Genomic DNA, 22,353 nt, shown 5'->3' with positions numbered 1-22,353 from the left:
TAGAGAGATTTTCTTTTTAATTAGCATATTGCTTTTTCTTAGAAATCTAGTCTAAGTTCAGCATAAAAGGAGGCCATTGACAACCCAAGACAACAGAAGCAACAAAACAAAATGCAGTGGACATACCTCAACAATTCACAGACAACAGTGCTTTAGGAAAAAATAAAAAGACAGGATATAAGAATACATATGAAGATAATCCTAACAGAAAGTCAGATTTTAATGCAAATATAACCCAGTGTATTTGTTGATTGTCAAAACATTTTTGTGCCAGCATGTTTTACATTCAGAGTACCTGCAGGATGTGGACCTCTTTGGCTCTGGTGAGTTTGTAAAGCAGACTATGGAGGTCAGGTAGTCCGAGTTTCCCTCGCTCGGCGGCTCGGCCCGACCCGGAAAAAACAGCCCATTGGGCCGCGACGCGACTCGGGATCAATATGGCTTCATCCCCAACAGAAACAAGGGAGTTCTTAACCAAACAGGACAGAAAAACAAGAAGGCGGCACAAACTTCCTCTGACCAGACACAAAAAAGGGAGAAATAAGTCGGGTTTTTTTGTTCCTAACAAATGTAGAAACTTTAGATTCTAAGCAGAAAATCAGTATTGACTGATACACTTGATACTCTGTGTAATATAAAATCCAATAGTTCTGAAAGCACAGCCTCGACTGTTGGAAAAAGGAGAGAGGTATATCCGCTGAAAAGAGGGAACAAAAAGCTCATTCAGTAAATGTTTAACAGATATTCACAGCAGCAGAATAATGATGCCGCGCTGAGCATTTAAGACCAGAAATTTAAAAAAAACTAAACAAAGCTGATTATATCGAAAGCTATACAAAAAGAAAAAAAAGCCATTTAGGCTTCCTGTATCTTCGTTTTCATCTTCCCTCAGGTTTACACGTAAAAATAAAACGAATGTGCCTTTTCTTTACAGAATTTAGGAATTAATAAAATAAATAAATTTGTTGTGGCCTTAAAATTGAATCTCAATTGCATATTATACGTCTACATACAGTATATATATTTATTTATAAATTCATATATATATTGTTTTACATAAACAGGACTTAAACCGTGGAGCATCAGAGGGAGAAATGGAAATAAATCACTTTTATTCTGCTTTTCTTGCTGTGCCCTCCGGTCTGCAGCTCCACACAGAAAAATGCCCTTTTTCATGTTAACAGTGTTTTAATTCAGGGCTGACAGAGAGTAGATGCACACCTACTCCGTCTGTTTCAAAATAAATGAATATCAACTTCCTTGTCTTTAAAATAAACAGTAATTCTTTCTGCAAACATCTCATAAGGCACTCTTTACTTAAACTGCTTCAGGCGTCCCTTCTTGTTGCACCGTTTGGCATTCAGTCCTGGTTTTTGGTTTGTTGTCCTCCGACAGCGTTAGTCCGATGAGATGGAAACGTTAGAAAATAAAAACAAAAACTTGACTGGCACATTTTTCATCGTAGACATTGATCCCACGTTTGGATTTGTGGGATTTTTTTTTTTATCTACACGGAATAATCCTTGTTGTGAAAGCTAACTTCTTAAAAAAGAACAAAACGCTAATCGCTCCCTAGATTTTTTGAAATTAGGCACATGGTCACATAACATGTGAGTAAACAATAAATCCTGAGGCTGAACTGACTGACTTTTAAGAGCAACATGCTGCAAGTTCACTCACTTCTGATGTTGGAATCAGACCGTTGTGGTTGGAAAAGGAAAATATCGAGTCTGTGGTCAAAATAATTTCGATTTCTTTGTGTTTTGAAAGAGTCCTGCAGCCCTAAGCCTCTGCAGGCTCACTTTTTATCTGGATAAAGTTTGCAGGCAGCTGGACGGAGAGCGGCAGCTCCTGCAGGGTTTTGACCCCTGGCTCCGGCTGCAGAGACATTTCCCCGCGCACCTCCAGCTCCTCCACTGGGGTCAAGCCCTCGCCGGGGCTGCTGCTCTGGGAGTAACGTCCGTTCATTAAAGGTTCGCTCGCCGGCGCCTGGGCTTGGCTTTGACTGGTATCGATGATCACAGTCCTGTACTGCAGCTCCGCCTCGCCGGCCTCCATCTCCTCCTTGTCGAATGTGTGCGACGCCAGCGACGGGTCGCCGTTCACCATCGACTGGAAGTAGCTGGAGTCCAGCATCTCCTCCTTGACCTGCAGCGCCGACAGATCGCTGGACTTCAGCACCGTGGCGATGACGGTGCCCGGCTGCTGCGCCACCATGGCGTGCCCGCCGCTGGTGTTGATGGTGACGAGGCGGGGCAGGCCGTTGAGGCCCGAGCCGGCGGAGCTGATGACTCCCGGAGGGGAGGAGCAGGAGGAGACCGAGGAGGAGGAAATGGAGGAAGAGCCCAGATTGGTGACCAGGAGCTGCTGCGGGAGGCCGTCCTGGAGGCCGCCGGCACCGCCGGCGAGAGACGCCGTCTGGATGGTGAGCACATCTTTGCCCCCCGCGGCGGCGGAGGGAACAGTGTGGAGGATGACCCGAGGAGGCGAGGAGTGGCTGGAGTCGCCGTTAGCCAGAACGGTGAGGGGAACCGACTGGAGGGCGCCGGAGGAGGTCAGAACCATCGGTAACGACACGGGGCTGCTGATGGTCCTGAGGAGACAAAATGATTAAAGCTCAGTTTTTATCTGGGTTTTTTCCTCTACAGCCATGAAAAATATCAGGACAACCTTTAAAATCTGACAGCAAAGGATGCAGCTAAAAAAAACCTGACTAATCAATACAGTGAAAAGTTTATCTGTTCTTTAGTTTTTAGATTATTCAATTCACAACCGGATAGTAAATTTGACAGAATTTGAACCAGGTGAAGTTAAAACTGAAGCTGTGCCCCTGAAATAAGACATTTTAAATCATCTTTCATCTACTTAACTCTGAGCCTTTTATCCACTTTTAAAATTAAAATATAAAGCCTGATGAATAACCAAGATGAATATTCAGCCTATATCTTTGGAAACATGGATATTTATATTTATTTTTATTAAACCCTACTGTGTATCACAGGAAGTCCTGTCCTCATCACTACTGTAACGAATAAGAATAATATAAATTATTATTCTGTTCTCAGTTTCCCAACTGCTGAGCTTTTCCAGCCTGCAAAATATCACAGGAAAGATGAAGCATTCATGATGCAGGCAGTGGAGTCCAAACAAAGCAACACAAAACGAACTGAACGTTAAAACTACAGAGAGAGAAAGCAAAGCTGCTTGAAACAGAAATTACAAAACTACGACTAACAGAGTTAAAAAACTAAAACAAGTGAACTGAGCAGGAGTTTTTATTTGGAATAAATTTTAATTAGTTCATCCAAAGTTCACTTCTTCCACTGTGGTTTAAACAATTTAAAAAATAAATAAACAAAACAACAAATAAAATTAATTATAAATTCTCTGAAAGCTAAACTGTCCTTCAAAATAAAGGCTTAGTTGCGACCAAAACACCAGACTGAAGACTTTTATCATCCTGTTTTGGTAGAGAAACGATAAATGATGCCAATGGAAATGACTGAGCTTGTTTTAATTCATCCAGTGATTAACTGATTTATTGATTATTGACCCGGGCCTGTGTGTCCGGTCAGTGCGCGGCTCTCCTACCTGACGGCGTGCGCCGCGTCCTGAACGCCGTGCGCCTGGTTCTCCTGTAAAACATGGAGCAGCTGCTCCGCCTGTCCTCCGTCCGCCTCCCGGTACAGACATTCATCTCTGGGCTCTTTCTTCATCGGCTTCAGAGACACGTGCTGCGCCCTGCCGTGGCCTTTGGACCCCCCGCGGACCACGCCCCGCCCGTTGGAGGCCCTCTGGCTCTCGTAGCCAGCGTTGGCGTCAGACCCCGCCTCCTCGTCGTCGATCACCACCAGGTCGGAGGGCATTTCTTTGAACTGGTAGACCAGCCGCTGCCCCTCCACTTTGGCGAGGATGCCTCTCTGATAGTAGTACCTGGGGGAGGACGTAGGCGAGAGTCCGTTCAACCAATTATTGACATTATCACGATTAAAGTTTAACGACTCTCATAAAAATTTAAGCCGCCGTTCCAGAGTGTTAATAAGAACATATCAGTGGAAATGGTGTCTTCAAGGTTAAATGCTGGATGAGAGCTGGTGTGCATGATAATGTCACATTGGCAGACGTGGCTCATTGGTATTCTGCGCTCACCTGAGAGCCCTCCCCATGGTCTCATAGTTCATGTCGGGCTTGTTTTTGTGCTTGCCCCACAGCTTTGAAACAGCCTTGGAGTCCACCAGCTTAAAGATGCCTTTTTCACGCTGCGTCCACTTGATGTATTTGGGACAGGTGTTTTTATCCTGCAGCAAAGCCAGGAGGAATTCCCACAGGTAGATGGTGTTGCCTGCAAATTAAGGAGGCTAATTTCAGTCCATGGTTACAACATGCAGGCACAGATTTCAATCAGTACTGGTGTTTATTCTGTCCTTTATTTAGATCGGGGGCGTCAACCTCATTTTCATTTTGGCGATATCAAAGATCTGAATGTTCTTAAAGGGCCGGTTGTGCCAGAATGTATTGATAAACTGATAAAATATCAATAAATAGCTGTTTCACCATTCAATAGGCGATTCTTAAAATTAAATAATATTGAACATCTTTCCACACTGATCAGTCCCTCCAGGATTTTGTGATTGTTTTTGTGTTTTTTTGCAATCAGAATCACAGATTTTGTGGTGCTAATTTACAAATAATTGTTAGGAATTTTTACTATATTTGATATAATTTACAACGTTAAATGTGACTTTTAATTAATCGCCTTATCGATCACACATTATAACTTGACATCAAGTAAAGCTGAGGTAGAAGTCACTTGATTTTGACCAATTTAAAAAAAATTGCAGTAAAATTGTTGATTTTATGTGAATTTTGCATATTTGCAAATATGCAAAATATTAGAGGGCAACATAAAAAACTACGGTGGGCCAGTTTTGGCCTTGAGTTTGATACATGTGATTTAGACAATTAATCAAATAAAAACATTCTGCAGATTGTTTGCTTTTTTGTGATCAAATTTGTTTTTTGTCTTTAAAAAATGTGGAATATGAATTCATAAACCTGTTTACATGTCAATATAACTGCATAAGGAAAAACAAAACAAAAAAGAGAACATATATACTGTAAACATATTAAAATATGCAAATAAATAAATATTCCAATTCATTTTTTAAATGAGAAAATAAATATTTTAATGCATAAATACAATAACAGCATTTCTTCAGTGCATGCTTGATTATTCTTATTTGAAAGGATGAATCTGCAGCTAAAAAATATTTCCTTTCAGTTTGACTTATCAATTCAGTGAACGGTTGATCTGTTCATTATTTCTTCAATTATCAGTAATCACAGCGATTGATAATTACTGATTACTGATCTTTGCACTGCAAAAACAAAATCTCACCAAGTATTTTTAGTGCAAATGTCTTAATACCTTGAAATAAGAGAAAACTGACAAGTAACTTTTCAGCAAGAAACACGTTTTAAGTCAATAATTTCTTAATATTGATGAAAAAGCATTAAGTTTATTTCACTTATGTACCAGTGGAAATAGTGATTTTTCATCAATTTAATCTCTTGCATCTTTCTGAAAAGTTACTTATAAATTAGCGTAGTCTTTTTTAAGTGTACTAAGATATCTGAACTAGAAACTAAACCAAAAATACTTTGTGTTTCTGCAGAGTAGTTCATGATTATTTCACGACTAAACCGATTAATTGCTTCAGCTCCAATTTATCTGGTTTGTATGTAGAAACCACAGAGTTGCATTATTGTCTTTTCTTCCTGTTATTGTTGTGACAGGGATTTGTCTGCATGTGGGTCTGGGAAGATAATTAATTATAAAGCTCAGATGTAGATTCCTCTAATTTGCCAGACGTCAGCGGCCGGCAGCGTTTAAAAACAGCAGCACTCCCAGAAGTCACCTGAATCCCCGACTACGTGACAGAGTGATGCATTCGTGTGCGGCTGAACCAGACGTCCCAAACCCCTTCCCCCCTTTTGTGTCGTTGTGGACGGCCCAAACAAAGCGGCGCTGCCCCTGCATCTATCAGTAAAGCATCAGCGTGCCCTCCAGCATGCAATCACTCCTGTTTCCCCGAGAAACACAACACCACCCGATCCCCTCATCCATTAACTCGCTCAGATTCAACCCAGATGGACTGCAGGGGCCGAGGGCAGCTGGTCGCCCGCTCCACAGGAGGAATCGGAGCGATCACAAGAGGAGGAGAGACCTTGATTTTTATTGGCTCGTTACAGAAAAGTGGACTAGTTGGTGAGGCTTACCTTTGCCCTCTTTGCTCTTCTTCCTGAGTGGCAAGTTAGGGGTTGTGATTGGAGAGCAGGGACGCACCACCCGGGGCTTTCGCACTGATTCAACGTGAGAAGCAGCATGTTAGAAGGTCAAAGGCCACAACAAAATCATGTAATCACCTTCTACTCTAAACTGTTGCAACAAATTATTACTTAACTAGAGAAAAAAGGTGTTACCTTTGGTTTTTTTCTGAGGTTTTAAGGGAATCTTATGAGAAATCTCATCCATGGATGATGTGTCTTCGTCCAGAGACATGTCAAGGGCAACGTTGTCCATTTGGTCTGGCCTGAGTGGAGCGTACGTCATCTCTGACTCCAGCAGATGGTTGTAGGTGTGAACTGCACAAACAGCAACAACGTACAAGAATTACACCTTGTTTTACATAAAGCAGAGAAATAAATTAAGGCTGCTGTAGTCTAATTTAGTAGTCAAGTAATCTACAGATGATTGAGTAATTAATCATCTTCTCTAGTAGCTACTTAAGATAGCAAAAGAAATCTATGCTAGTAAATAAACAATTAAGTTCCTTTTTAAAAAATTATTGAACATTACTTTCAGTCTGATATTCGAAGTAAAAAAAATATTTTTTTATAAAATTTATATTTCTAATTATCTTTTTCTCTCCACATCTTTACTCTTCTTAATTAGCAAACAACAAAACAGAGCTGGAAGATAATAAACAGGAGCTAAGACAGGGGAAAGTTGTGCTACGAAGAGCTGAAATGATTCCTGATGATTCAATTGTTAAAATTATCTGCCTCAAAGCTTCGTCAAATTATGTTTTGTTATTTAGCAAGCCGTGTTCTGGCCGGGTGATTGATTATGTTGCGCAACACTCTCACTTTTGCCTCTGAGTTGTTGCTAAGTGCTAAGTGCTAGCAACATAGCTCATTGTGGCGGTCCAGCTGTCATTTATGTTTTTATGTACGACATAGGAGCCAAATCCTGTCGTCAACATGAGCACAAAAGCTACAAATGGCTGGGCAAAGAGTTCATCTATTAAAGTGACTGAAGATGAATAGATGAACTGAAAACTGGTTTCTAGACATTTTTTATAAGTGTCTTTGTGAGCTTACTGATTTATTATTAATTTAAATATAATTTCAGATTTTTGTATAATTTTGTCCAGGTTAACTTAAAAACGGAGCCATTATAGTTACAGGTTAAGTAATTGTAGGGATGCACAAATATGAAAAATTGGCCCGATGTTGCTATCCAATATTAACACTGCTGTTAATATTTTACTTTATCAAATTTTTTTTATGTAATTACTTGATTAATCATAAGCATAATCAATGGAATACTCATTAAATAATCATTTACGGCAGCCCTAAAAGAGAGCAAAGTCTGGTTTGGAAGTATTTTCAACATTTTAAAATAATTGTGTGGTTTACTTCAGGCTTGGGCCTTTGCAGTTAGTTTGTCAGGTTGGATTTTTTTTTTTTAGGACCAATCTAAACTCTGTTTCTGGTGTTGCAGCATCGGTATTGTGAAACGCCCATTTAGTTTTGCAACACACGCAGTGAGGTGTCCCTTACTTGACAACGCATCTTCCTCCATAGCTGCTAATAGCTCTTAGCATTCATCAACAGCTCAACGGTGAAAGTGAGAGCGTAGTGCAACACAAATAATTATCCGGCCAGAACAAATGGCACTAAACAGTAAAACATAATCTAGCGAAGCTTCGATAACTTCTATTTCAAGGCTTGAGGGACTCGAATCATTCAATGAATCATTACAGCCCTAAAATAAACACAAATGAACTCACTCATTCGCTTCTCATCCAAAATATTATTTGGAGACTCCATGTTCAGCAGAGCTGCTGCAGCTTCGTTTGTCTCCATGCTGTCATCAGCTCGGGAAACTCTCGTTTCTGTCCATCAAAAGACAAAAAGGCATCAAAGTAACATGTTGGCAACATACCTGGAAGCTTTTTCATTTCAAGAAATTATGGCAAAATAATGCAAGTTCTCCCTCTCAATAAACAAACTTTCATTTTTGTATATAACACAGGAAATGGAAGATTTTTTAAACTTCCAAAATAAAACATGACAACCAAAAGCAATAAATAAAACAGATTATTGAGTAATTTTAATTAAATTAAAACTGCAACAGGCTTAGAAATAATTGTGTCAGATTAGTTCCAGTAATAGTGTTGAATGTAGAAAATCTAGACACTTTTATATAGAGTTGTGAAAAAGTTCAACCTGTCTCAGATTTTCTCTAGTTTTCAAACTGAAGTGTTTCATCAATGATGATCAAATATAGTTTAATATCACTGAAAAATAACCCAATTAAATACAAATGAACATTTTCAAATGAGGATTTAATGTATTGAGTGAAATAAGGTACCACAACCAAAACAACATTGTTACAATATGAATAAAATGTGATTAATCACAGAAGAAGGCTTCAGTTTTCCAACTCATACGCAGGCCTGATAAATGCTAGACATGTAGATTTAAGAGACCAGTGAAGTAGAACCTGACTTACAACATGAAGTAGGAAAACAGCAAAATAAAAACCTGCAAATTACGAAATTCATCTATCAGTCTATGTGAAATGTTTCCAAAGTGTGGTGTCTTTACCTGAGAGGTCCACTCCTTCTGAAAGGATGGACGGTCCCTCCACCACGCTGAGACTCGTGTCCACCATGATGCCGTTAGTCACCTCGTCCGACTCGAGGCCTGAGTAGACCTGCAGCAGGTCGGTGGTGGGCACCTGCTCGACGATCACGGCTGGGAATACTGACGGGTCGTCCAACTGCGGAGAAAAAAACACACGTGTGCATGAGACATGAGGAATTATAACACAGGAGATTCTGCAGCCATGCATGTGAATTAAAAGATTAAAAACATACAGTAATTCCTTCACTGTGTAATTCCACACTATTAATGAAACATAACATCGGTTTAATGTTCTAACTAGGGATGCAAGTTATTAATTACTTCATAGGGCTAACTTCTTCATAAACTGGAAAAAAAAACTTCAACATTATTTTGTATTATTTCTATTAAATACTGACTGAATAATGAAAAAAATGTGGTTTTCCACACTATTAATGAAACATAACATCGGTTTAATGTTCTAACTAGGGATGCAAGTTATTAATTACTTCATAGGGCTAACTTCTTCATAAACTGGAAAAAAAAACTTCAACATTATTTTGTATTATTTCTATTAAATACTGACTGAATAATGAAAAAAATGTGGTTTTCCTCACATTATTAAATTTAGAAATATTTATAAAATATAACAAAACAGGAACCTCTTAGGATGCTGAATAGAAATGTAAAAAAATTAAATAAAATACTGGAAACATTAATTCATCCTTAGAGAGATTTTCATATAAAAGTAATGTCTGTGGTTGCTCTTAAAAGAATATTAAAACGTTGCACCATGACAGTCCTAAAAATCAACCGGGTTTATTGAAATCATGTTTCTGGGTTAGCTCACCTTCGTAGCACATCATTTTCAGCAATTAGCAAGTATATTTTGAAAAAGAAGTTGACGTTGCTTCGTAATGTAGCTCGCCTATATGAGCGCGTTTAAAGTGAAAATTAAAGACTGTCAACTGTTTATATTTCAAAACAGAACCGCAAAAGTGTTTTTTTGTTGTTGTTTTTAAGCCCCAAAACGGACTCTGTTTTGACCGTTTATCATCCTCGTTCTGGTGTAGCTCCGCCATCTTTGCTTTCGTACCAACGGCTCTGCTTAAGGATGACCAGTGGCGTCCCCTGCTGGATGGAGGCCAAACTACACCATTAAAGAAGGTCTAAACTTAATCGATTTGAGCTCATTTTAATCCAATAAACCATTAATCGGGAATTAATCTTCAACTAATTGTTTGGATCTCTAGTTCTAAACCAATCTGGCCTCTTTTATTGCGTTGTAAGACATTGTGGATTCATACTCAGCCTGAGCTAATGTGGAGGCACGCAGCATGGAAGAGAGCTCATTTCTGTGGTGTTGCAGCGGCCCGCTGGGACGTTGTGAAGAAGACGGGAACCAGCTGTCTGATCTGGCCTACTTCTCCTGAGAACCTAATCTTATGCCCAGAAATTATATAAACCCAAATGAATGTTAATGAATCAGATATGAATTGCAGGCGAGCACCTTCTTCATCACGCTCTGGGAATTCTAACCTCGCCGTGTCATTTCGGGCTTAGCGAGGCCTGATGCACGGAGGAGTGGAGGGACTGGGGGAATTGGCGGAGGGTGGGCCGAACCGTAGAGCTACATCTGCGGAGACAAGCACCGTCTGAGAGCTCCTCCAGCGGGGATCGTGTCAAGCCGGGCAGCCACCGGGCGGCTGGTTGGTGAGGGCAAAGTAACTCCATTCTTTAATTAAGGGAGTCATGTTCTGCTCCAAATGTGAAAGATGTGCTTTGAAGAGCACGAAAAGATAATATTATAAACTGAATTATTATTATTATTATTATTATTATTATTATTATTATTACTAGTCGCAACTAGCCCCGTCATAATATATTTTGCTGGATGATAAATTGTCCCTGAAATTATCACAATAAACAATAATACTGTTGTTTTTCAACCATTTTCTAGTAATATATCGGTAATCGCCCTCTTGAATATTAATAAACTTAAATTTTCTAAATAAAAGTTTGGAAAACTTTTATTTAGTTTAGTCCAACACTGGACCTAGAACATATTTTAAATATCCAACTTGAAACAATGACAACCAAAAACAAAACATAACAGAAAGAATAAATAAAGTGGATTACGAAGTCTCTGTCTGAGCAAAATAATTGTCTTTCAAAAAATATCATCAGAATGAACATTGAGATCATTTTAATGGATCTCAATAATTAATTGTTTTACTGCAGCAGGCATACTTCACAGAATATTTTATTCTTCATTTGAGTATTTACATTTATGTAGCTATGCATTTGGTTATTTACTCATTTATTGCATATTATTAATGTTTAAAACTATTTTAAATTTAGCTGTTAATGGTTTTAATAAGAACTATTATCTATGTCTATTTTATCTTTATTTATTGACAAGTTTAGCAAGTATATGTATTTTTTTTAGATATAAACTGTCTTGCTCACAATGGAAGTACTTTTACTTTTTCATTTAACCATTTATGTTCATTTAGTTATGTATTTGACTATTTACTTATTACTTATTATTTAAAACTTTAAGATTATCTGCCAATGGTTTAAACAGGTACTCTATTATTTGTGTCCATTTATTTACTTATTGACAAACTTCAGCAAATATTTTATAGAATAATTTTATTATTTCTTTGAGTTTAAGGTATAAACCATTTTAGTCAGAATTTTTGTCTTATTTCCATTTGTTTTCTTAGTTTATTATTTAATATTTTAGGCTTTTTGTTCGTTTGTGTTGGTTTAACTGTTTCTGTCTAATGTTTCTGGGGATATAATTGTTTTAATATAAACATATTTTGTAGATGTAAAGGAAAAGCTAATCTGAGAAATGAGCCAAAAACGCCCAGCAGATGGCAGCAGAGTACACTTTAAATCTCAGCTGAAATTGTTCCTTTTCAGTTTGAATACCAACTTCTTTGTTTTTATTCAGCGTGAAAAAAGTATTAAGAATAAAATAATCCCACCCATATGGCCAAGCACAAACTGATTTTTAAGAGATCACTGGACCGAAAGCTCTCGCTTTAAACACAGAGAACTGTGAAGTAGCATCTGTTCTTCTAGCTTACATAGATGTGATTTTTCTTTTTTACATTTTCAGCCACTCAGTGAAGATCAATAAAAAGCAACATTCCTGCAGTGATGGGTGGGTTTAAGAGAGACACACACACACAAAAAGGTGCTGTAGGAGCTGTGGGAATAAAGGCGTATCTGTGTCTTTTTACACAAGTGTTCATTGTTGGCTGGGACCTCGGGGGCAGACCAGGTGTCCAGCCTTGAGCTGAGGGAGGAGGCGGGAATGGTGGCATCCCACTGCATGCCTGTACACTCATTTCTGCTACTGGTTAACCAGGAAGCTAACAGACCGGCTCATTGTTAGCGGTTTCAAATGTTCAGCAGGTATTTCACCATTGATTTGTAATAGTTACTGTAAAAAAAATAATGACGTCAACCATAACTTGGAGGATTAAAAACAAGCATGTTTTTGCTCTGACTGCAGTTTGGATCAGAAATGTTTTCCATTAATGGGAATCTTTGTCTCCATCATAGCCAGACGTTGAGGCTGCCACATTTTCCTGGGCTGACTTAACTCATGTTTTCTGTCCTTGAGCGAGATAAAGACGTGTTTTGCCTACTGGTCCAGAGACAGCAGCTCATCTACCACCTCCTCCCGTCAAAATCCCACAACATTTCGCTGACGGAGCATAAAGACGTGTAGAGCTGCTGTCTCTGCACGTTGTTTTGATCCTAAATGTTTTCCTTTCCTGTTGCATCTCTGGCCTCACCAGTTTGAAAAGACATGAAGAAAGCACAAAGGTTTCGGCTAAAATGGTTTGTGCTGAACATAATTCACATTTTAACTGCTCCTTCCTCTTTAATGGCCTGAATGCTGTTTCTAGTAGAGGGAACAGCAGTGATAAATATCAGGCTGATTTGCATTTCTGAGTTCCCCATTTTGCCTTTGAAAGCAGCAGCATCTGAGCAGGCCATTTCCCTCCCCACACCCCTCTCTCTTCTGCTTTACCTGCCCCGACACAATGGATTTCAACTGCCTGAAGCTTTCAATATCCTCATTGTGAAATTTGGAGCAGTTCTGAAGCCGCCCATTCTCAAAAGTCAGAACATTTTGTAAACTCTCCAGCTGGTCCCGGAGGCTAAAGCTAGCAGTTAAGAGATCGATATCATACAGGGCATGTACAGTCTTAAAAAAAACTTTACTTTTTTTTACTTAAACTTAATGATTTTTGAAAAAGTTTGAAATGCTAAAATGTTAGCATTTAATATGATTGCTACATTTCCTAGCTACTTTTCCCGTGCAAAGAATCATTAGCTTCTGAGAGCTAATGAAAGCTAATGAAAGGAAGAATGATGATGATTTAGAAGGTCACATGGAAATGTTAGCATAAACTGCTATAATGCTTTTGAGATTTGTAAGTTTTAAAATGATAAAATCCTGCTTAGCTTCCACCTTCTGCTAAGCTAGCTGTTAGCTTCACTCTCAAAGACAAGCTAACATGAAGCTATTCTCAAAGAAAATGTGAAAAACAGTCACTGGGTGTTTCGAGCCCATGAAGGACAAAGCGAGCAGCTGTGACATTGGGAGGTCAAGTCTTCAGATTTAATCCCACCGCTACCGCACTGCATGTCCTGTCGCCTAGCAACCACAACAACGCTAAACACAAGCTAGTAAAAATGGAGCTTGAAATCTTGCTATTTTGTTATTTATTTAATCCTTTTTAATTAACTTCTTGTACAGAAATTATTTAAAGAGCCTAACAACACAATATGAAAATTAGGCTTTTAATGTTTGTATTATGTTTTAATATACTTATAAGACAAAGGATGTAGCGTCTGAATTTGGACATATACGTCCAGCGATGGTAATAAAATGCCGGTTGATGTTTAAGGCTGTCCTAATACATACAACACATGAGACGTGAAAATGGGTTCACAAGAATTTAATTTTATCTATATTTTTGGGTTCTACTCACAATCTCCTTTTTTTCTTGTTTGTTCTTGTTTTTATTCACAAATAGAAGACGAGGTTTTTGGGAAACGGAGGCTTTACAATGCAAAAATTCACTTTTTGAGAAAATACAGAGAAAAAAAAACCTTTAAACTATCGGCAGCCATATTGGATTTGGTCAGACATGTTGTGGTTCTTTCTAAACCAGCTCCAATGGTTAAGTGATTGCTTACTATCAGATTTGGATCAGAATAAAGTGAGCTCATTTTCTCTGAATTAAAGGCTTTTATTATTTTAACCCACCAGTCCAGGGGCTCTTAGAAACAACTCTCTGTTTTAAAACATCTGTTTGCAGAGATATCAACATACATACTATGATTTGTGTAGGCAAACTGTCTCCTTGCACTATAATCCTCCACAAATCTCAGAATAAACCAGTAGGAGGATCAAACATTTCCAGCTATGGACTACCAAGGCTTCCAACTTCAGGCAAAACCAAACGGCTCCGGTGATAACTGATGAAGAAAAGCCCGATAAGACTTTCCCACTGTGTAAAATCAGTAGTTTGTGCAGCAAAAACACCTTAAATAAAGTTCACAGTCATTAGAAACAGTGAAAAAGCTCTTTAGGTCACAAAATTCTCACTGGAGTTACAGATGTTTTATCAGTCACTTTGCGTCCAAAATGCTGCCAGATAATGAAAACTTATTTAATGCTTCTGAAACCAATCATTGTTCCCAGCATGTTGGTAAGTAATAGTTTCTTTCTTACTTCAAGATTAGAGTCTAGAACGAGTTAACTTAAATATTTTAGCTCTAAGTGAATCAATAGTAAGTTACCTCAGTAATTCCCTCACCTAATAAAGTATTTAGTTTTATTTATCAAACACGTTAAGAAAGAAAATGTTACTTTAACAGATATTTTATAGCATAGTAATCAGAAAACCACTGAAATTACATTTTTAAACTGAAACACTGTTTGAATATTTACTGTCTATGAGAAATGGAGCTTGTAATTATATAATAAACAAACATAGGAAGCGCAACAGGAGAGTATTTTCAATTGTTGGAGGGAATACTTTAAATTGCTGACGGGACTGCTAACTGGATCACATGTTTGGTAAATTTGCCTAAGTCAAAAAACAATTCCTCAACCAAAACTAAAACGGAAAACAACCAAACAAACGCCGCTGCAGTGCTTTTAAAGACAAGAGGGAGGGAAAACTTACTTTAAAAAAATCAGCAATGGATTAATTTAGGACTTATGAGCATATTTAAAACTGTTAAAGGTCTGATTATTAATCTTATAACTTCTTAAGAGCCTGCAGAAACCCCTACTAAAGCACAAACCTTCATATTAACACAATACCATTAACCAACACTACCAGATGAGAAACTAACACTTTGATTTTACTTCAGTCACAAATATTACGATATTTTAATATTTACTAAATCTTGCTACATCCCTACTTAACAGAAAATCTCTTTGAAAATCAAGGAAAATAAGATGAAAACCGAACAGTTGAAGATGACAGAAGCTGAAATTCGTCACATGTCGAGTCTGGAGAGGCTATTCATTGACCTCCACATCCAATATAGCAGAGCTAATCATTGCAGGAGCTGTGATTTCACTCAGCTCTAATGAGTTTATTGTGGTTTTAAAACCGTCACAAAGCCAAAGCCCACCTGAAAGAGGTGGATTTTGATGCTTTACCATGACTTGCTGAAAAAGGGCTATGGCGCTTGCACAACAGGCCGAGTGGGCGCCGCCAACAACAGAACCGTCACATTGGAACAATGTGGGACCTTTTAGGTGAATTATTGCGTCTCTTCCAAGCAGCGACACAACTGGTCCGTCAGGTTGGGCCTGACGCGGCGCTATTCAGGGATCCAGTAACAACTTGTCACTCTAGATGAACATACACAGATACTGGCGCACATAAACACTCGTTTCACTAACAAACAAGCCTGCTCCACAGGATCCAGCGTCTGCTGAGGGGAGGAGATAACCGATGCAGCTCATCGCTCCAATGACAACACACACAGGTGCTAATATGTGTGTCAGGTAAATGCAACGGCAACCTTTGTGCTGCAACCACGTTCAGGTTGACGCCCCACCCCGGCTGCCGCCCACGCTCAACCCAACTCCGCTGCAGGTTTCTCCATTTCTGCTCCCAGCAGCCTCCGCCGCCCTCCAGAGCAAGGCTGGTCAACTAAAGCTAACGAAAACAATGAACAGAAACGGCAATTAATGGGGAAAAACTGGAACCAACGGGGGCGATACCATGTGCTTGTAAAACTAAAACACACTGAAGTTATAGATATTGTATCCTTTGTGTTTATGAATCTATTTGTTAGCCTTTCAAACTGATGGAGACGAGCAGTTTTACATCAGGTATCTGTAAAATAAGGTGCTACTGCAAGATGTCGACAGGAAAAGCTGGGAGAAAACGCCGGACTCAGCTGGTTGTAAAACAATAACTGAAAACTGAATCAGCTGCTGAGCATTCATTACCCAATCAATGTAACGTCATCTCAATAAAAGACTTTCAACTTTTTAAATTCTGCACCTAAAAATTAAGAGCAGAATTTAAAAACTTTTAGTTAAACCAAAACATTTTAAATTTTTTAGGTTTAATTTTTGGTTAAACCTAAAAAATAAGATTTTTAGGTTGCAGTAGTAGTTTTGGTATGAAAGAACTAAAATTACAACTGCAACTAAATAACTGACCTGTAAATGATTTACAAATATTTAAAAACGGAAGTGGCTAGTCAGACAAATTTAAAGCAAGCAGAGTTGAGGCTGTTGTAAAAAAAAAAAAACGTGGGCAGGGACGAGTAATTTTCTGCCTAATTACAAATTTACAAGAAAAAACTTGTTTTCTCCCTCTCTGTCAAAAACTGGATGACTAAAGTTTTCAGTCTGATTGGTTTCAACTAGTCTTTAATTTGTTTTACAGAGACTTTATTTTATGTGTTGCTTTGTTTATTTATTTTCAATATTTAAAATGTTTTCCAGTTCCAGCATTAAATGTTCATTAGAACTTAAAGTTTATTCATCTTTGAGAAAATGTTCCTGCATTATTATGCCATTATTAACATTATATTACATGAAAATGGTCACAAAACAACATTATCGTTCATCGCAATCAGTTCTGGGACAATTTATCATCCAGCAAAATTTGATATGATGACAGGATTCATTGCAACCAACTCCAGTGTATTTTATAGGATTTTTATCTGACAAAGAAAAGTGGAATAAAGTTACAATTAAAACTCTGTACGTTATTATTTAGCCCTCTTTACTCTAATAACTCAGACTAGAATCAGGTGCAACGAACTGCCTTCAAAAGACACACCTGATTCGTAAATAGAGTCCACCTGTCTGTAATTTAATCTCTGTATTAATCCAGCTGTTTGTCAGCTGCATGATGCCGAAACGATTATGAAACAACAATTATGAAATAAACATTTTCTTAATTTTTATTGTTTCTAGAAGGAATAAACAATGGATTGAGTTTAAAAAAAGGGAACGGCTGTGAAAAAGATTCACCTTCTGGCAGGTAAACTGATTTCATTCACATATCCAGGTGTTAAAAATCTCGACCCAAATCCAAATCAGAATCTGTGAATTGAAAGTTGATACACTATCGACTATTTTACAAAAAAGTGGGCAAAACTTCTGTATTTTTATTTGTTGTAGCAACTTTTCCACTGGTAAAAAGTGTAAATAACTAACACTTGCATTTTTTCCTTTTACTGCCCGACTCTGGCTAACTTTCTGTTGGTCCGTCACCCAGAATCTCAGTGAAATACATTGAAGTTGTGGAAAAAAGCAACATATTTTGGGTGAAACAGATGAATGATCAAGTTTGTACTCCAAACAAATCTTCAAAAAGCTTTAAGTGCTGAGTCATTCATGGAAAATACCTGATTCATCTCATCTATCCCGTTGGAAAATTCAAACACCAGTTCGCTGGGCTGTACTGCAGTCGTCATGGCAGAGGAGTTCAGAGGGCGGGGACCAGGCTAAAATGTCCCCACTGTGATGATGGCTCCTCCTCCTGCTCCTCCTCTTTCTGCTGCTTCACCTCAGTAAATAGCCTCTGTGTCTTCCTGTTTTCTGATGCGGCGCGGCTCGAGCTGAATGTGAGAGAGAGTCGAGGTTTCACTGGAGAGCCTCGTCCCTCTCCGACACAGAGGCCAGACCCCGCTGCGCCTGGCGCATCTACACCTGCACACAGAAAAAACACGGGAGGGCAAAGGTCAGCAAACATGGCAGATCAGTCGGATATCAGCAAGAAACAAGAGGCCGGTGCAAGCTTAGCGTTAAGGAGGTGGTCAGGAGAGACAAACTTATCTGGGTTATGTCTATTTTTTTTTTTATCTGTGACGCTGCAAAACCACATCCTTCACAGGAAAAATAAAATAAAATCACTCTGATTCCTGTGTGACAACATGCTTAAAATACGCAGATAGAGTGAAAGATCTTCACCAAAAAGCTTCACGCTTCCTCGTGAAAACAGATGTTGCACTAAAACTGTCACCTGAATCCAAATATAACTTTATGGAAGCAGCAGAGACTGTAAATACACTGCAAAAACACAATATCTAACCAAGTAACTTTGGTTTAGTTTATTGTGCAAATATCTCAGTTCATTTGAAATAAGACCAAACTAACTTTTTAGAAAGATGGAGAAGCTAACATGGAAAAATGTCTCGTTATAAGTGAAATAATCTGCCAATCGAACTAGACCTTTTTCATCAACATTAAGGAATTATTGACTTAAAACAAGCTCCTATATCTTCCTTAAAAGTTACCTGTAAGTCAGTTTTGTCTTAATTCAAGTGTACTAAGATATTTGCACTATTAAGTACACCAAACGTTACTGGTCTTGTCGCTGCTGGCCACGACCCCCAGCTCAACGTTCACATTCGCACATGAAAATAACTGCAAACAGATGAACAATTATACAACCGTACGTATTTAAAAAGCAGAAGTGGAGCCTCCTGCACAACCAACAGGAATACAGCAAGTTGTTTCTGGATCATAAGTCAACAACAAAATGTGTGTCTTTTGAAGCGCATACAGCGGTAAACCCAGCTGACCAAACATTCTGGAACTCAGCTTGGGTTGCTAGGTAACGGGCTGGGGTTGGCTGGGGTTGCTAGGTAACGAGGCATCAAAAAGCATTAAGTTATTGCCAAAAAACGGGTAAGTGTTCTTTATTTAAAGCAGTAGCTGTGTTTTTAGAAGCAGTTGAGACCCGAATTTAAGTACAAAAACATGCAAAATGTGAATTTTCCATAATATGTCCCCATTTAAAATGTAAACTGTGTAAATCTTTTACACAAACTCAGAGCATGAAGGCTTGAAAATAGATGTTTTTTTATTATGTCCTTTTCATTTACAAAAAAAAAAAGCCCTTGTTTGATTATGATCCCAACTTACTCTGCCCTCTAATATATTTCAAACTCAGCAACAACAGACGTGGGAGCTTCGACTTAAGCACAGTTGACTTTTATTTCATGATTGTGTGACTGACCGCGAGGCGCTCTGGATCGTAAGGCTCAGGTTCTGATAGTCTGACCACATGAGAGGGGCACCGATCGGGCCGATGAAGCCTCACCCGGACCAATCGGTGCCATCAGAGCCGACCCTCAGGGAACGGCTTAGACTGGGAGGGAAACATTACACTCAATGCCTCAACACATTTTTACTCAAGAAAAACTAAAAATTAGCCTTCAAAGAAATGATTCAGGAGTGAAAACGTATTTGGAAAAAAGTCTACTTAAGTATAAGTGATCAATCATTTAATATTAAAAATTGCATCATCAGACCAAAATGTAAAGATAATTGGAAATGTTGGTATTTATACAAAAAATAATATAATTTTATATTTTTGTTACAAAATCAGGCAAAATAAATGAAATCAGTTTCTTTGAATATTAAACTTTGACACAAAATGCAGGTGTGTGTCTATCTGGTGAATTTCTGGTTAAAACATGTTTGGTTTTCATACAGCGGGTAAAAAAAACAGAAATTATACTCAAGAGTAGAGACACTACATAAATAATAAAACAGAACAATAAAAATATTCCTAAAAGTAATTTTTTTCCAGAGTTACTCAAGTAAACGTAACTAGTTAATACAACTTTAAATTTTGTATATATTTAATATATTATATCTTTCTATCTTATTCTTTCTTTTCTCTTTGTTGTGTTTTTTAAATTTAAAAGGAAACAGGGTCAGGTGAAACGCCACCATGAAGTGGGGATAGTTGTGGGCGATATGAACTTTATCACTATGTTTTGTGATAACTGACAGTAGATACTGTATCCAGAAACTGTACTCCAGTAAGAGAAGCGATACTTCATAATAAAATTACTCAAGTAAAAGTGAAAAGTACAGTTAGACCTGAAACGAGAAGACAAAACTGTCCTGCACGGTAAATTGTCCAAGAAATTATTGCGATAAACGATAATATTTTTAAGTAATATATTGACGATAAGTCAAAGACCAATACCAAAAACAATTTTAAAAATGGAAATAAAAACTACACATAATGGAAGTTATAAATAAATAGACAAAATTACTCTTAATTTCTCATGCATTTAACTGATTGCTTATTGTAACAGGCTCAAGGCATATATGAGTCAAGCGGCTGCTTAGCTCCCCCACACCACTAAGTGGCACCCAAGAGCACTGAGCTGGTATAACAACTAACAACATTGAGTAATAAAATGCTATTATTACATAATGACAAAATTAGCTCCATGTTTTTTACAGTTGGTAGACAAAAACTCTTCCTGCTGTTGGATACTGCCTATGTTGGGGAAATATAAGATATTAAGCTTCTTAACTTGTTTACTGTAAATTCAGTTTTTTTTTTTTTTTTTGTTTTTTTTTGTTGTTTTTTTTTTTACTGATGTTGCTTTCAAATAATTAAAATAGTATGGCACACTTTCAAAAATCCAAATTATTTTTTGGTTTGCTACTCATGTAAGGTTAAAATCAACGATTAAAATCAATGATTAAAGTGGTATTATGTAGGCTAATTACAAATGACGCTAAAGATAGCTGGTATGCTACATGTCAGCAACAAGGGGCCTTAAATGAAAATATGCCCAAGGCCTCAAAAAGGCTTGGGCTGGCCCTGGGTTTAAGAATTAGGTTTAAAATCCTGCTAAAAGTTAATTCTTCCCAAAAAAAAGGTTTCTTAAGTAGTTGGTACCCAGCTCTAAGTGTGTCCCAGCAACCCGACAGCCACGGCCAGGTTTGGGAACAGACGACAGCAGAACAGCAGCCCCCGCCCCGTCGCTGCCCTGCAGCCAAAGCGGAGGCGGTGGCTGAGACGTCAGAGCCCCCCGTCCCTCCCAACCAGTCGGTATCCCTGCTTCTCCCACTGCTGCAGGGTGGAGCTTGTTTCCTTTGAAATGCCTGTGTAATAGTCAACACTGCATACCAAACGCATTATCACAGGAGAACTTCTGATACAGAAGAAAACAAATTTTTGTATCTTTTTAGTTTCACTGAACACTGAGAGCGAACAGAGATGTGTGGTTACTGTGTGCAGAAAGGAGAACAGAGACATGGAAACTGAATCTGAGGGTTTGTGTTTCACTCTGCCAGGCGGAGCGTGTCCACAGCTACCAGAGCTGCAGCTTTCTGCAGTTGCACATGTGGAGCTCAGAGTCCTAGACTGCCAACACAAGATGAAACACTGCAGCTGTAAATGTCAAAAACAAAAGGAAAAATAAAAAAAAGTGGGTGGACATGTGTCCGCCTTGCTAAATTAGACACATTTGCACCAGATGCCTTGCATAGCGACACATTAACTCCTTATCAGATGACAAGAACACAGCAGGAGTTTAATCAAATCAAGAGTTTTTCCTCTCCTTCTCTGATTATCTTCATGCATCTACAGCTGAATTCATCAGAGAGGGCTTCATTGATCCCAGTTGGCAGAGAGCGGACACAAGAGAGAGGCGGCCATTCGCCAGCCTGCACATCATCCCTGAGCGCATGACAACAGCTGCCTTGTCCCGGCACAGAGGCCGGGTTGTAACTGGACCGGCTACGTCACGAGGAGCGGAGCGGCAGAACAGAGGAGGGAGGGATCCTACAGAGATGTTAGTCAATGCATAATAGTGCGCAGAGCAAATAGAGTGGCTCTGGGTGGGGCCCTGTTTTGACAGACTTGAGTATTTTAGTGCGGTTAACAAGGAGGGGTGTCGCGGTGGAGCCTGCATGCAGAGTCCTGTGACGAAACACAACCAGACAAAAGCTTGTGTATTTTTTCTTCTATTAATTTATCTGCTTAGCTTGAGCTCAGCTTTGGTTCAAGAAGCATAAATAAGTAAGATTTTGCTTCTTTTTGTGCTAAATGAAGGAGTGTGAGCGGTGATGCTCGGTGATTGTTTTGCCAAAAGCAGCTGCAGGCT

The 22,353-nt window shown here is 38.6% G+C and overlaps 1 protein-coding gene across 2 annotated transcripts in view; it reads right to left on the bottom strand.

Annotated features, from left to right (window-relative positions):
• Window positions 1–22,353, bottom strand: part of elf1 (E74-like ETS transcription factor 1) — a 62,061-nt gene continuing 39,708 nt past the window's right edge. For both annotated transcript variants that reach the window (XM_014982783.2, XM_014982781.2), the window contains exons 2-9: window positions 17,839–18,142; window positions 8,896–9,070; window positions 8,076–8,180; window positions 6,484–6,645; window positions 6,280–6,363; window positions 4,150–4,342; window positions 3,592–3,933; window positions 1–2,593 (exon numbers count right to left, since the gene is read on the bottom strand). In XM_014982783.2, the coding sequence (XP_014838269.2) occupies window positions 1,783–2,593; window positions 3,592–3,933; window positions 4,150–4,342; window positions 6,280–6,363; window positions 6,484–6,645; window positions 8,076–8,180; window positions 8,896–9,070; window positions 17,839–17,907 (1,941 nt within the window). In that variant the 5' untranslated portion in view covers window positions 17,908–18,142 and the 3' untranslated portion in view covers window positions 1–1,782. The remainder of the gene's footprint in view (window positions 2,594–3,591; window positions 3,934–4,149; window positions 4,343–6,279; window positions 6,364–6,483; window positions 6,646–8,075; window positions 8,181–8,895; window positions 9,071–17,838; window positions 18,143–22,353) is intronic.

The sequence above is a fragment of the Poecilia mexicana genome, unplaced genomic scaffold (genome assembly GCF_051168715.1).
Source record: "Poecilia mexicana isolate PSO_F unplaced genomic scaffold, ASM5116871v1 scaffold_10, whole genome shotgun sequence".
Lineage (NCBI taxonomy): Eukaryota > Metazoa > Chordata > Actinopteri > Cyprinodontiformes > Poeciliidae > Poecilia > Poecilia mexicana.
This window is presented reverse-complemented; position numbering and strand designations above follow the sequence as displayed.